The sequence below is a fragment of the Diabrotica virgifera genome, chromosome 9, assembly GCF_917563875.1.
Source record: "Diabrotica virgifera virgifera chromosome 9, PGI_DIABVI_V3a".
NCBI lineage: Eukaryota > Metazoa > Arthropoda > Insecta > Coleoptera > Chrysomelidae > Diabrotica > Diabrotica virgifera.
Genome location: NC_065451.1, coordinates 31,460,968 through 31,474,838, shown reverse-complemented (window position 1 = coordinate 31,474,838; position 13,871 = coordinate 31,460,968). Strand labels below are relative to the sequence as shown.

The 13,871-nt window shown below is 33.0% G+C and overlaps 1 protein-coding gene across 1 annotated transcript in view; it reads left to right on the top strand.

The window, feature by feature from the left end:
• Positions 1 to 13,160, top strand: part of LOC126892651 (6-phosphogluconolactonase) — a 52,815-nt gene extending 39,655 nt beyond the window's left edge. The window contains exon 4 of the mRNA XM_050662292.1: positions 12,987 to 13,160. Coding sequence (XP_050518249.1) covers positions 12,987 to 13,103 — 117 coding nt within the window. The 3' untranslated portion in view covers positions 13,104 to 13,160. The remainder of the gene's footprint in view (positions 1 to 12,986) is intronic.
• Positions 13,161 to 13,871: the final 711 nt, after the last annotated feature.

Genomic DNA, 13,871 nt, shown 5'->3' with positions numbered 1-13,871 from the left:
GCTTTCTCTACATCTTGTATCCATGTTCTCTTCGGTCTGCCTCTTTTTCTTCTCTCGGGTGGTACATACTGGATCATTTTCTTGGGCCATCTTGTTGGTCCCATTCTCTGGACATGCCCGTACCATATTAATCTTTTTTGTTCTATTCTGTCTATAATATCCTTTTCTACTTCCATTCTTTCTTTTATTTCTTCGTTTGGGATATGCTGCAGTTTAGATATTCTGCAGCTTCTTCTAAGCGCGTCCATTTCTAAAGCTTGAAGTCTTTTATTTTGTCGGTCTTTTACTTCCCACACTTCCGAGTTGTACAGGACAATTCCTTCCACGATAGTTTGGTAGATTTTTTTCTTTGTCTGATTCTGCAGTCCTGTACTCCACCAAATGCCATTTAGCTGTTTTATAGCTTTTCTTCCTTGGCTTATTCGATATTCTATATCTTGATCGCATGTGGAGTTTTTGTCAAAAATTGAACCTAGATATTTAAATTCATCACATCCTTTTATGTATTCCCCTTCTAATTCTAAGTCTTCAGTATCACCTCCGACTACAAGGTATTCAGTTTTCTCCATGCTCATTTCCAAACCCCATTTTTGGTACTCCTCTTTCAATTTTCTAATCATGTAACTGGCGTCATCTTTATCAGCAGCAATCACAACTTGGTCGTCAGCAAACAGCAACGTATACAAATAAGAATCTTCTACTGGTATCCCCATTGTTTGGCATTTCCTAGTCCAATATTTTAACACATGTGTAAGGTAAATTTTAAATAAAGTGGGCGACAGACAGCATCCCTGCAAAAGGCCTTTCGAAGTTTCAAAGGTATTTGAAAGTTTCGTTCCAATTTTAATTGCTGTTGTTGCATTAGCATAGAGATCTTTTATTGTTTGGATGTATTTTCTATTTAAAGTGGTTTGTTGTAATACCTCAAACATTTTTTCTCTGGGAACGGTATCGTATGCTTTTTTTAAGTCTACAAATACCATGTGAGTTTCTAGATTTCTAGCAGAACGTTTTTCTAGTAATTGCCTTATGCAGAAAATGTTATCTGTGCATGATCTACCTGCCCTAAATCCACTTTGTTCTTCGGAATCTTGCCACTCCTTTTCTATCCTTTTCTTTATTATTCGTCCGTACAGTCTTCCAACTGAGCTGGTCACACTAATGCCTCTGTAATTATTACAATTTTTTCTACCACCCTTTTTGTATATAGGGGTAGTTATGGAGTTTTTCCACTCAGAGGGCACGCCACTATTGCCTGAAAGGCATCCGTTGAATATTTCAACTAAAATTTCTTTTGCCTGTGTCGTGCTGTGCTTAATGAGTTCAATTGGAATACCTCCGGGACCAGGAGCTTTATTGTTTTTCATTTCTCTTAACGTTTGTTCTAGTTCTAAATATGTTTACTTATATTTTCTTAATATGTTTACTTAAAAAAGGTATACTACATTCATCTCGCTAAGCTCAACTGTTTTCGAGATAAACGCATTTTAAGTCTGCGATACAACATAATTTTTGCATATCATTGTAGTTAGACCCGAAAAATAAACTTGAAACTTGAGATACATTTTTGTAAATTTTTATGATTTTAAGTTATTTTTCGGGTGTAACTACAATGATATTATGCAAGAAATTATGTTGCCTCGCAGTTTTAAAATGCGTTTATCTCGAAAACGGTCGAGTTTAGCGAGATGAATGCAGTATACCTTTTTAAGTGAAAATATTAACAGAATAAAATTTTTGATTTAAAAAGTATGTAGAGTGGGTAATAAAAAAATTGAACCTATTAAATTAGCACTGAAAGGCGTATGTGGCGTCCTCTGGATAATACATCATTTTTGGTGGCGAATTTAGATTTCTCGTCCCAAAAAACCCCGCTTACCAAATTTTGTGTTATTATCCCATGTCTGTTAGGAAATATTCAAGAATAAATAAAATAAAAGTTTTAACTTTGACACCCTGTATTTCGGTTATTATCAACTTTAGTACTAAGGTAAGTTAGCTTAAATCGACATATTTTAACCTCAGGAATCTAGGGTTAAGCTATGGCCCATTCTTTACCAAACACCCTGTATACAGTGTGTCGCATTTAAGATGAAGACACCCTTATATTTCGGCTATCAAAATAAATACAGATTTGAAGTTTTGCAGTCATTCATTTTTATGTTTTACATTTTTTAAGATAGTCGACTGAAATTTTCAACAGGAAGAATTTTCAATATTTTGTTATTTCGCGTTAGAGATATCGCAAAAAGTTATTTGGAAAAATTGTTAGAAATATTATTCTAACCCCACGTACCAAACTTCATGACAAAATTCGAACTTTTCTATTTTTTCAGAATTGGTAGTCAGGATCCTAAAACATGCAATGGGCAGTCCCGAGATGCAGCTGGGCACAACCAATGTCAAAGGCGCAAAACAATCTAGCCTACCTATAGCCCGAAAATATTGGAAATGCTCGCCACACGGCTAGGCAAGCGACAATAATTCAGCGCTCTGCTTAGCGTAAAGAGTGAGACAAAAAGCGAATTCTGTTCGGCTACTTTTAAACGCGCCTGCCCTAGTGGTACATAGAGTAGAGCCATCGTTAGCAGTGCTACGCTACGGGGAGTGTACAATAATTATTACAACTTCGGAGATGAATTAAAAAGTAGCTTTGTTTTATTTTAGATACTTAGGTATTGTATCAAAATTTATAAATTACAGTTTTGAAATAAGTAATTTATATTAATATTAATAATTTATTATTGTACATTTGAAGAGGTTAGTAGAAGAGAAGACACTTCAGCGCACTTTGACCTTTGAACCCTAGCGATACAACATCGCGCGTGGCTGTCGATGCACCGCGTGACTCCGGCGTGGGTGACGTCAGTGGGGTAACTTGTCGGGACTTGTCGGGTGACGTCAGGGGGGTAACTTGTCGGGACTTGTCGGGTGACGTCAGGGGGTGACTTGACGGGACTTGTCGGGTGACGTCATGGGGCCACAGCCCGATTAATTATTTTAATTATTTTTAATCATATTTTAAGTCATTATAATAGTCTAAGTATGTCAATAACCATTAATATTAAACAAAAAATTTTTCCTTAGCAGGGAATTGAACCAAGTACTAACACGACAGTAACTAGATACACATTCCGCTAACCCACGCAAACGCTTGCTAGACACGGGTAATAAATATAAGGTATAAATAAAAAACATATAGATAGGTAAAAATTGTAAAGAAAATTACTACATACTTAAATGTATTATAAAATTAATATATTCCTAAATTTTAGAAGAACATTCGTAAATAGGTACATTTATACAAAACACAAAAGCATGTAGGTACCTACACATAAGTATTACTGTATATGAAGAAGCTTCTATAACAGGACAAAGGGATATTAATCTTCTAAGCAGCTCAATGTACATGCAAGATATCGCTTGAAAACCTATTGCGAATAGATGAAAAATCAAACACATCATACCACAGGTCATCCTCACATTATGACCAAACCACCGAACGTGTCTAAGTATAGGTACCTACACGGCTCTCGTCTCTCACACAGATACACACAGATGACCTACAATATTCCTATATAATTATGGGTATTAACCAGCGAATTCTTACAGTATGACCAAACCAACAAACATCCTTTATAATCTTAAAAGGCAATATACAATATTCTTTTTTGTCATTTAATCAATGAGCATGATCCAGTCTTACAGTATAGCCAAACAATAAAAACCTATCTTACTCGATAAAGATATCAGCTGAACGATCACTGCTCAACATGGACCTTATATGAACGATCACTACTATACATAGGTCTCCATTGAACGCGCACAGCTATTATTCTATATATACCTATCATATGTATGAAACTTACTAAATCGAGAGGGTATTGTGAGCTGCATACTTTATTTTATCTACGACAATTCAGGTAATACTCTCCAATGAACGTACATTACTATACGCCGCTATTATTCTGTATATGCCTATCATTTTAGTGAATATTACTGAAGTATTGTGATTTGCGTACTATATTTTATCTACGGCAAGTGTGTAATATTATGTTTTTACAGGTTGATATTGAACATCTTCGATAAGAAAGATATGTTGGTCATAGACGGTTCTTCGATAGCCATCAGGCAACAATTTCCCCTGATCATGTTTATAAAACATACGGAATGCACTGTATATACTAACCCAAGCTGACAACATACTTTGCAGATATGGATCACGATCAGCTTATAGGCTTATGTACGATTCCCTTCGTAAAGGTACATAGGCGTGCATCCGCGTGGGATAAAAGTCGACCGTCCTTTTTATACTCCGAATAAGAGGACCATCAAATATTCAAAGTTAAAATGTGTCATGGCGAGAAAATAAAATTATATACAGTTTATGTGCGTAAAATATAAACGGTAATACAGGGTAATAACGAAAAAAAATATGTTAATGTACAAAAACGATATCCAACAGTATTGTCGTAAAGAAAAGGGATGTCGTAAAGGTCTTAACGTTAAATCATCTAAATAGCTTAATTTAGCGAGACAAATGATACATCGATGTTAGCATATACATGACAGTCGACTGTCATGTAAATGACACGTACTGTGCTACACGACAATTTTAAAACATTGATTTGACAGACCAATACTTGACGGCTGCGGCAAAGAAGTTGACATGACAAACAAAAAGAAAAAGAATTTACAGCAACATGACAAACGAAAAGGAGAAGAAGAAGTGACAAACGAAAAGAAGAAGTGACAAATCGAAAAGAAGATGAAGAAGAATTGACAAACCGTAAAAAAGAAGAAGAATTGGCAGTTAATATTGAACGTTGACAGACCGCAAAGAAGAAGTAAACGTGACAAACGAAAAAAAGAAGAAATGACAATGGCTCAGCACAATGAAGAAGTGACAAATCGAAAAAAGAAGAAGAAGAATTGACAGAAACATGACAAACGAAAAGAAGAAGAAGGATTGACAAACGAAAAGAAGAAGAAGGCTCAACACAATGAAGAATAATTTAAAAATCGAAAAGAAGAAGAATTGACAACATGATAAACGAAAAGAAGAAAAATAATTGACGGCAACATGACAAACGTAAAGAAGAAGAAGTGACAATAGCTCAGCACAATGAAGAATAATTGACAAATCGAAAAGAAGAAGAAGAATTGATAACAACATAACAAACGAAAAGAAGAAGAAGAACTGACAGACCGAAAAGAAGAAGAAGTGACAATGGCTCGACACAAAAAAAGAAGAAGAAATTAAATACGATTTAATTAATTATAAAAAGTTACATTTCACATCTAATACTAGTATTAAATAGAATTTCATTAGTCACACAAAACGAATGTGTCAGCGGTCGTAAGGCACATTCCTCATCTCATATTACACCTGTAACATTATATTGCAATAGTAAGAATGTAGGGCAATGACCGCAAAAAAGCAACGATTATATTTTTTGCAACATCGCCAGAAACACCTTGCAAATTTCAATAGCGGAAATTAAAACTGCAAATTCTAGAAATAATATTCACATGTCGTTTAATTTATGTCGCATTTAATCTGATGGTGCAAAATTAGCAAGAATGTATAATATGACAATGATGCATTAAAACCGCAAGTTCGAACAAAAAAGCATCGATTATATTTTTTAGTATACGATTTTCATCATTATGACATAACATTGTAGACGAACGAAACGAACAGGGAAATCAGTGTAGAGTGAGCACATCTTAAATAAGGTAAATGATTCTTATTTCTGCAATTCTTTTTTAGTAAATATGTAGTGATAAATATAATTTTATTTCTTTTAACATTTCCATTTAACATTTATTAAGATAATAGCATTTGATTTTTACGGTCTATTTCTAAATTCGGCGTTGCACCTATCCGCATATTGTTGATTGATTTTACGTTTTATTTAAAAAATAATAGCTTTAATGACACATTTCTAAAGTACTCCTTCTTTTATCGTTTCCTTGTTATGCAAATAAATGAGAGAGGTTGTTGCTATCCACAAAAGGATAATAATATTTTATTTTATGGTTTATTTTTTGTTTCTAATTTAATCTAAATGTATTTTTATGTGTTGTTTTTTTTTATAAATTGTGTTTCATTTGTCCTTATATTTTTGATCGATTTTACGTTTTATTTAAAAAATTATAGCTTTTTATCCGTAATACTTCTTCTGTTTAGCAATATATTATCAATCACAGCTAATATTTATTTTTTAATAGCGTGATAATAATAATGTTACATTTGTACACGTCCCAGCGTATTTTTTTTTTTTAACAACTCTCCAATGAACGTACATTACTATACGCCGCTATTATTCTGTATATGCCTATCATTTTAGTGAATATTACTGAAGTATTGTGATTTGCGTACTATATTTTATCTACGGCAAGTGTGTAATATTATGTTTTTACAGGTTGATATTGAACATCTTCGATAAGAAAGATATGTTGGTCATAGACGGTTCTTCGATAGCCATCAGGCAACAATTTCCCCTGATCATGTTTATAAAACATACGGAATGCACTGTATATACTAACCCAAGCTGACAACATACTTTGCAGATATGGATCACGATCAGCTTATAGGCTTATGTACGATTCCCTTCGTAAAGGTACATAGGCGTGCATCCGCGTGGGATAAAAGTCGACCGTCCTTTTTATACTCCGAATAAGAGGACCATCAAATATTCAAAGTTAAAATGTGTCATGGCGAGAAAATAAAATTATATACAGTTTATGTGCGTAAAATATAAACGGTAATACAGGGTAATAACGAAAAAAAATATGTTAATGTACAAAAACGATATCCAACAGTATTGTCGTAAAGAAAAGGGATGTCGTAAAGGTCTTAACGTTAAATCATCTAAATAGCTTAATTTAGCGAGACAAATGATACATCGATGTTAGCATATACATGACAGTCGACTGTCATGTAAATGACACGTACTGTGCTACACGACAATTTTAAAACATTGATTTGACAGACCAATACTTGACGGCTGCGGCAAAGAAGTTGACATGACAAACAAAAAGAAAAAGAATTTACAGCAACATGACAAACGAAAAGGAGAAGAAGAAGTGACAAACGAAAAGAAGAAGTGACAAATCGAAAAGAAGATGAAGAAGAATTGACAAACCGTAAAAAAGAAGAAGAATTGGCAGTTAATATTGAACGTTGACAGACCGCAAAGAAGAAGTAAACGTGACAAACGAAAAAAAGAAGAAATGACAATGGCTCAGCACAATGAAGAAGTGACAAATCGAAAAAAGAAGAAGAAGAATTGACAGAAACATGACAAACGAAAAGAAGAAGAAGGATTGACAAACGAAAAGAAGAAGAAGGCTCAACACAATGAAGAATAATTTAAAAATCGAAAAGAAGAAGAATTGACAACATGATAAACGAAAAGAAGAAAAAGAATTGACGGCAACATGACAAACGTAAAGAAGAAGAAGTGACAATAGCTCAGCACAATGAAGAATAATTGACAAATCGAAAAGAAGAAGAAGAATTGATAACAACATAACAAACGAAAAGAAGAAGAAGAACTGACAGACCGAAAAGAAGAAGAAGTGACAATGGCTCGACACAAAAAAAGAAGAAGAAATTAAATACGATTTAATTAATTATAAAAAGTTACATTTCACATCTAATACTAGTATTAAATAGAATTTCATTAGTCACACAAAACGAATGTGTCAGCGGTCGTAAGGCACATTCCTCATCTCATATTACACCTGTAACATTATATTGCAATAGTAAGAATGTAGGGCAATGACCGCAAAAAAGCAACGATTATATTTTTTGCAACATCGCCAGAAACACCTTGCAAATTTCAATAGCGGAAATTAAAACTGCAAATTCTAGAAATAATATTCACATGTCGTTTAATTTATGTCGCATTTAATCTGATGGTGCAAAATTAGCAAGAATGTATAATATGACAATGATGCATTAAAACCGCAAGTTCGAACAAAAAAGCATCGATTATATTTTTTAGTATACGATTTTCATCATTATGACATAACATTGTAGACGAACGAAACGAACAGGGAAATCAGTGTAGAGTGAGCACATCTTAAATAAGGTAAATGATTCTTATTTCTGCAATTCTTTTTTAGTAAATATGTAGTGATAAATATAATTTTATTTCTTTTAACATTTCCATTTAACATTTATTAAGATAATAGCATTTGATTTTTACGGTCTATTTCTAAATTCGGCGTTGCACCTATCCGCATATTGTTGATTGATTTTACGTTTTATTTAAAAAATAATAGCTTTAATGACACATTTCTAAAGTACTCCTTCTTTTATCGTTTCCTTGTTATGCAAATAAATGAGAGAGGTTGTTGCTATCCACAAAAGGATAATAATATTTTATTTTATGGTTTATTTTTTGTTTCTAATTTAATCTAAATGTATTTTTATGTGTTGTTTTTTTTTATAAATTGTGTTTCATTTGTCCTTATATTTTTGATCGATTTTACGTTTTATTTAAAAAATTATAGCTTTTTATCCGTAATACTTCTTCTGTTTAGCAATATATTATCAATCACAGCTAATATTTATTTTTTAATAGCGTGATAATAATAATGTTACATTTGTACACGTCCCAGCGTATTTTTTTTTTAAACAACACATAAAAATACATTTAGATTAAATTAGAAACAAAAAATAAACCATAAAATAAAATATTATTATCCTTTTGTGGATAGCAACAACCTCTCTCATTTATTTACATAACAAGGAAACGATAAAAGAAGGAGTACTTTAGAAATGTGTCATTAAAGCTATTATTTTTTAAATAAAACGTAAAATCAATCAACAATATGCGGATAGGTGCAACGCCGAATTTAGAAATAGACCGTAAAAATCAAATGCTATTATCCTAATAAATGTTAAATGGAAATGTTAAAAGAAATAAAATTATATTTATCACTACATATTTACTAAAAAAGAATTGCAGAAATAAGAATCATTTACCTTATTTAAGATGTGCTCACTCTACACTGATTTCCCTGTTCGTTTCGTTCGTCTACAATGTTATGTCATAATGATGAAAATCGTATACTAAAAAATATAATCGATGCTTTTTTGTTCGAACTTGCGGTTTTAATGCATCATTGTCATATTATACATTCTTGCTAATTTTGCACCATCAGATTAAATGCGACATAAATTAAACGACATGTGAATATTATTTCTAGAATTTGCAGTTTTAATTTCCGCTATTGAAATTTGCAAGGTGTTTCTGGCGATGTTGCAAAAAATATAATCGTTGCTTTTTTGCGGTCATTGCCCTACATTCTTACTATTGCAATATAATGTTACAGGTGTAATATGAGATGAGGAATGTGCCTTACGACCGCTGACACATTCGTTTTGTGTGACTAATGAAATTCTATTTAATACTAGTATTAGATGTGAAATGTAACTTTTTATAATTAATTAAATCGTATTTAATTTCTTCTTCTTTTTTTGTGTCGAGCCATTGTCACTTCTTCTTCTTTTCGGTCTGTCAGTTCTTCTTCTTCTTCTTCTTTTCGTTTGTTATGTTGTTATCAATTCTTCTTCTTTTCGATTTGTCAATTATTCTTCATTGTGCTGAGCTATTGTCACTTCTTCTTCTTTACGTTTGTCATGTTGCCGTCAATTCTTTTTCTTCTTTTCGTTTATCATGTTGTCAATTCTTCTTCTTTTCGATTTTTAAATTATTCTTCATTGTGTTGAGCCTTCTTCTTCTTTTCGTTTGTCAATCCTTCTTCTTCTTTTCGTTTGTCATGTTTCTGTCAATTCTTCTTCTTCTTTTTTCGATTTGTCACTTCTTCATTGTGCTGAGCTTAGACAAGGAAAAAAGAGAGGACGGGTAACACTCATTTAAAACACACGTTCCAAAAGTGAAGCCAGTTTTTGGTTTGTTTGTCACCAGAAACATGGCGGCCACGTCAAAAATAACAATAGGTTGCCAGTGGTGGGTGTTCGTTGAAGGTTAAAATTTCATAAAAAATAAAGTAAATCATCATCTAAAATTCGTAATAAAAATATATGTATGTATTGAAACATATGTACGTAATATGAGCAACTTAATAAAACATTTACCGTACACAAATTCTTCATTTTAAATACATTTCATGTTTTTATTTTAAATACTCAATGCGTAACAATACCCCAAAGATACGTCGATGATCAAAATCTCTGGTGTCAGTTTGGCTTCACTTTTGGTCAAGGATTACTCGTCCTCTCTTTCCTTGTCTAAGGTGCTGAGCCATTGTCATTTCTTCTTTTTTTCGTTTGTCACGTTTACTTCTTCTTCTTTGCGGTCTGTCAACGTTCAATATTAACTGACAATTCTTCTTCTTTTTTACGGTTTGTCAATTCTTCTTCATCTTCTTTTCGATTTGTCACTTCTTCTTTTCGTTTGTCACTTCTTCTTCTCCTTTTCGTTTGTCATGTTGCTGTAAATTCTTTTTCTTTTTGTTTGTCATGTCAACTTCTTTGCCGCAGCCGTCAAGTATTGGTCTGTCAAATCAATGTTTTAAAATTGTCGTGTAGCACAGTACGTGTCATTTACATGACAGTCGACTGTCATGTATATGCTAACATCGATGTATCATTTGTCTCGCTAAATTAAGCTATTTAGATGATTTAACGTTAAGACCTTTACGACATCCCTTTTCTTTACGACAATACTGTTGGATATCGTTTTTGTACATTAACATATTTTTTTTCGTTATTACCCTGTATTACCGTTTATATTTTACGCACATAAACTGTATATAATTTTATTTTCTCGCCATGACACATTTTAACTTTGAATATTTGATGGTCCTCTTATTCGGAGTATAAAAAGGACGGTCGACTTTTATCCCACGCGGATGCACGCCTATGTACCTTTACGAAGGGAATCGTACATAAGCCTATAAGCTGATCGTGATCCATATCTGCAAAGTATGTTGTCAGCTTGGGTTAGTATATACAGTGCATTCCGTATGTTTTATAAACATGATCAGGGGAAATTGTTGCCTGATGGCTATCGAAGAACCGTCTATGACCAACATATCTTTCTTATCGAAGATGTTCAATATCAACCTGTAAAAACATAATATTACACACTTGCCGTAGATAAAATATAGTACGCAAATCACAATACTTCAGTAATATTCACTAAAATGATAGGCATATACAGAATAATAGCGGCGTATAGTAATGTACGTTCATTGGAGAGTATTACCTGAATTGTCGTAGATAAAATAAAGTATGCAGCTCACAATACCCTCTCGATTTAGTAAGTTTCATACATATGATAGGCATATACAGAATAATAGCTGTGCGCGTTCAATGGAGACCTATGTATAGTAGTGATCGTTCATATAAGGTCCATGTTGAGCAGTGATCGTTCAGCTGATATCTTTATCGAGTAAGATAGGTTTTTATTGTTTGGCTATACTGTAAGACTGGATCATGCTCATTGATTAAATCACAAAAAAGAATATTGTATATAGACTTTTAAGATTATAAAGGATGTTTGTTGGTTTGGTCATACTGTAAGAATTCGCTGGTTAATACCCATAATTATATAGGAATATTGTAGGTCATCTGTGTGTATCTGTGTGAGAGACGAGAGCCGTGTAGGTACCTATACTTAGACACGTTCGGTGGTTTGGTCATAATGTGAGGATGACCTGTGGTATGATGTGTTTGATTTTTCATCTATTCGCAATAGGTTTTCAAGCGATATCTTGCATGTACATTGAGCTGCTTAGAAGATTAATATCCCTTTGTCCTGTTATAGAAGCTTCTTCATATACAGTAATACTTATGTGTAGGTACCTACATGCTTTTGTGTTTTGTATAAATGTACCTATTTACGAATGTTTCTTCTAAAATTTAGGAATATATTAATTTTATAATACATTTAAGTATGTAGTAATTTTCTTTACAATTTTTACCTATCTGTATGTTTTTTATTTATACCTTATATTTATTACCCGTGTCTAGCAAGCGTTTGCGTGGGTTAGCGGAATGTGTATCTAGTTACTGTCGTGTTAGTACTTGGTTCAATTCCCTGCTAAGGAAAAATTTTTTGTTTAATATTAATGGTTATTGACATACTTAGACTATTATAATGACTTAAATTATGATTAAAAATAATTAAAATAATTAATCGGGCTGTGGCCCCATGACGTCACCCGACAAGTCCCGTCAAGTCACCCCCTGACGTCACCCGACAAGTCCCGACAAGTTACCCCCCTGACGTCACCCGACAAGTCCCGACAAGTTACCCCACTGACGTCACCCACGCCGGAGTCACGCGGTGCATCGACAGCCACGCGCGATGTTGTATCGCTAGGGTTCAAAGGTCAAAGTGCGCTGAAGTGTCTTCTCTTCTACTGAGGTTAGGCGGCGCCTACCTTGCAGATTTCCATTTATTCCATATGCTTTTTTGCCTATCAGAATTCTTTCCACTGTTCTCTCTTTTCCAGTTTTCCCTATTGTTGCTCCCAGGTAGCTAAAGGTGGATACAGTTTCAAATTTATGGTTCTGTGTTATTAGATATTTCTGATTTGTTGTGTCGTCCTTCCTTAGCGTCATGCATTTTGTTTTGTGCTGGTTTATCTGTAGCCCTCCCTATTCTCTTCGCTTCCTTCTCTAATTTTTCAACGGCTTTATAAGTGTCCCCTTCGTCTTCGCTATTATGACTAGATCGTCTGCATATGCTACTAGTTGAAGTTGATCTATAATAATGTTTTTGTTTGCAAAGTTTGTCCTCCTTATTATTACTTCCAACATCAGGTTAAATAGTCTCGGTGAGATAATGTGTAGTATATGTGGTCAAATTATATGCGTCTATCATTAAATGCGCAATTCTTATATTTGCACGAATCTACCGCACGAATCAGCAATTATTTATTTATCAATGCTACTTTGTAATGATGTATTATAATTCTTGTTTTTTTCTATATTGCAGAAAGTACTAGTAGATCAGGATGAACAACTTCCAGCTGCCAGAGTAAAACCACATTCAGGTGCAATCTACTGGATTGTAGACCAAGATGCTGGAGTCCATATAAAGAATAAAGTTTAATTTGTATATAGGTATTTTTATACATTGTTAATGTTTTAAAATAAATAAGAAACAATTTTTGATTGTATTTTTTTTATAATGGTTTCGGCTGAGACAATTTGCCAGACAATTTGTGTTTTGTACGGTATTAGAATTACAATTTTTAATTTAACTATCTAAGCCTACTTATAATCTAAATTTATAGGTTGTTATATACATTTTTTCAATTTTGTGTGACAATTTTTAATTTTATTACCTTGTACTATTTAAAATATAAATTTACAGGACGTTACATTCCGTTACAGTTATTTACAGGACGTTATATTGTATTCGTATAGACATTTTAAGGTCTTCTTATTTTTTGGAAAAATAATTTCATTTAAATTTACAGTTTATTTACAATTTACATATACAATTTACATTTACATATTTACAATTTACATATAGATTAAAACAGAATAAAACATTTCGAGTAGTCATAAAAGGTCTTCACCATTCAACTGATGCTGATGACATTAAAACTAGTTTAAAAGAATTGGACCATGAAGTGACTAGCATATATAATATCAAACACAAAATAAATAAATCACCACTACCTATGTTTTTCATAGATCTCGAGCCTAAAGACAATAATAAAAAAATATACGAAATTACAGTTTTAGCAAACAACAGTACAAATTGAAGCTCCTTACACAAAAAGAGAAATCCCGCAATGCGCAAGATGCCAGGCATATGGCCATACAAAAAATTACTGCAGAAAAATTGCACATTGCGTTAAATGCTCTGGAC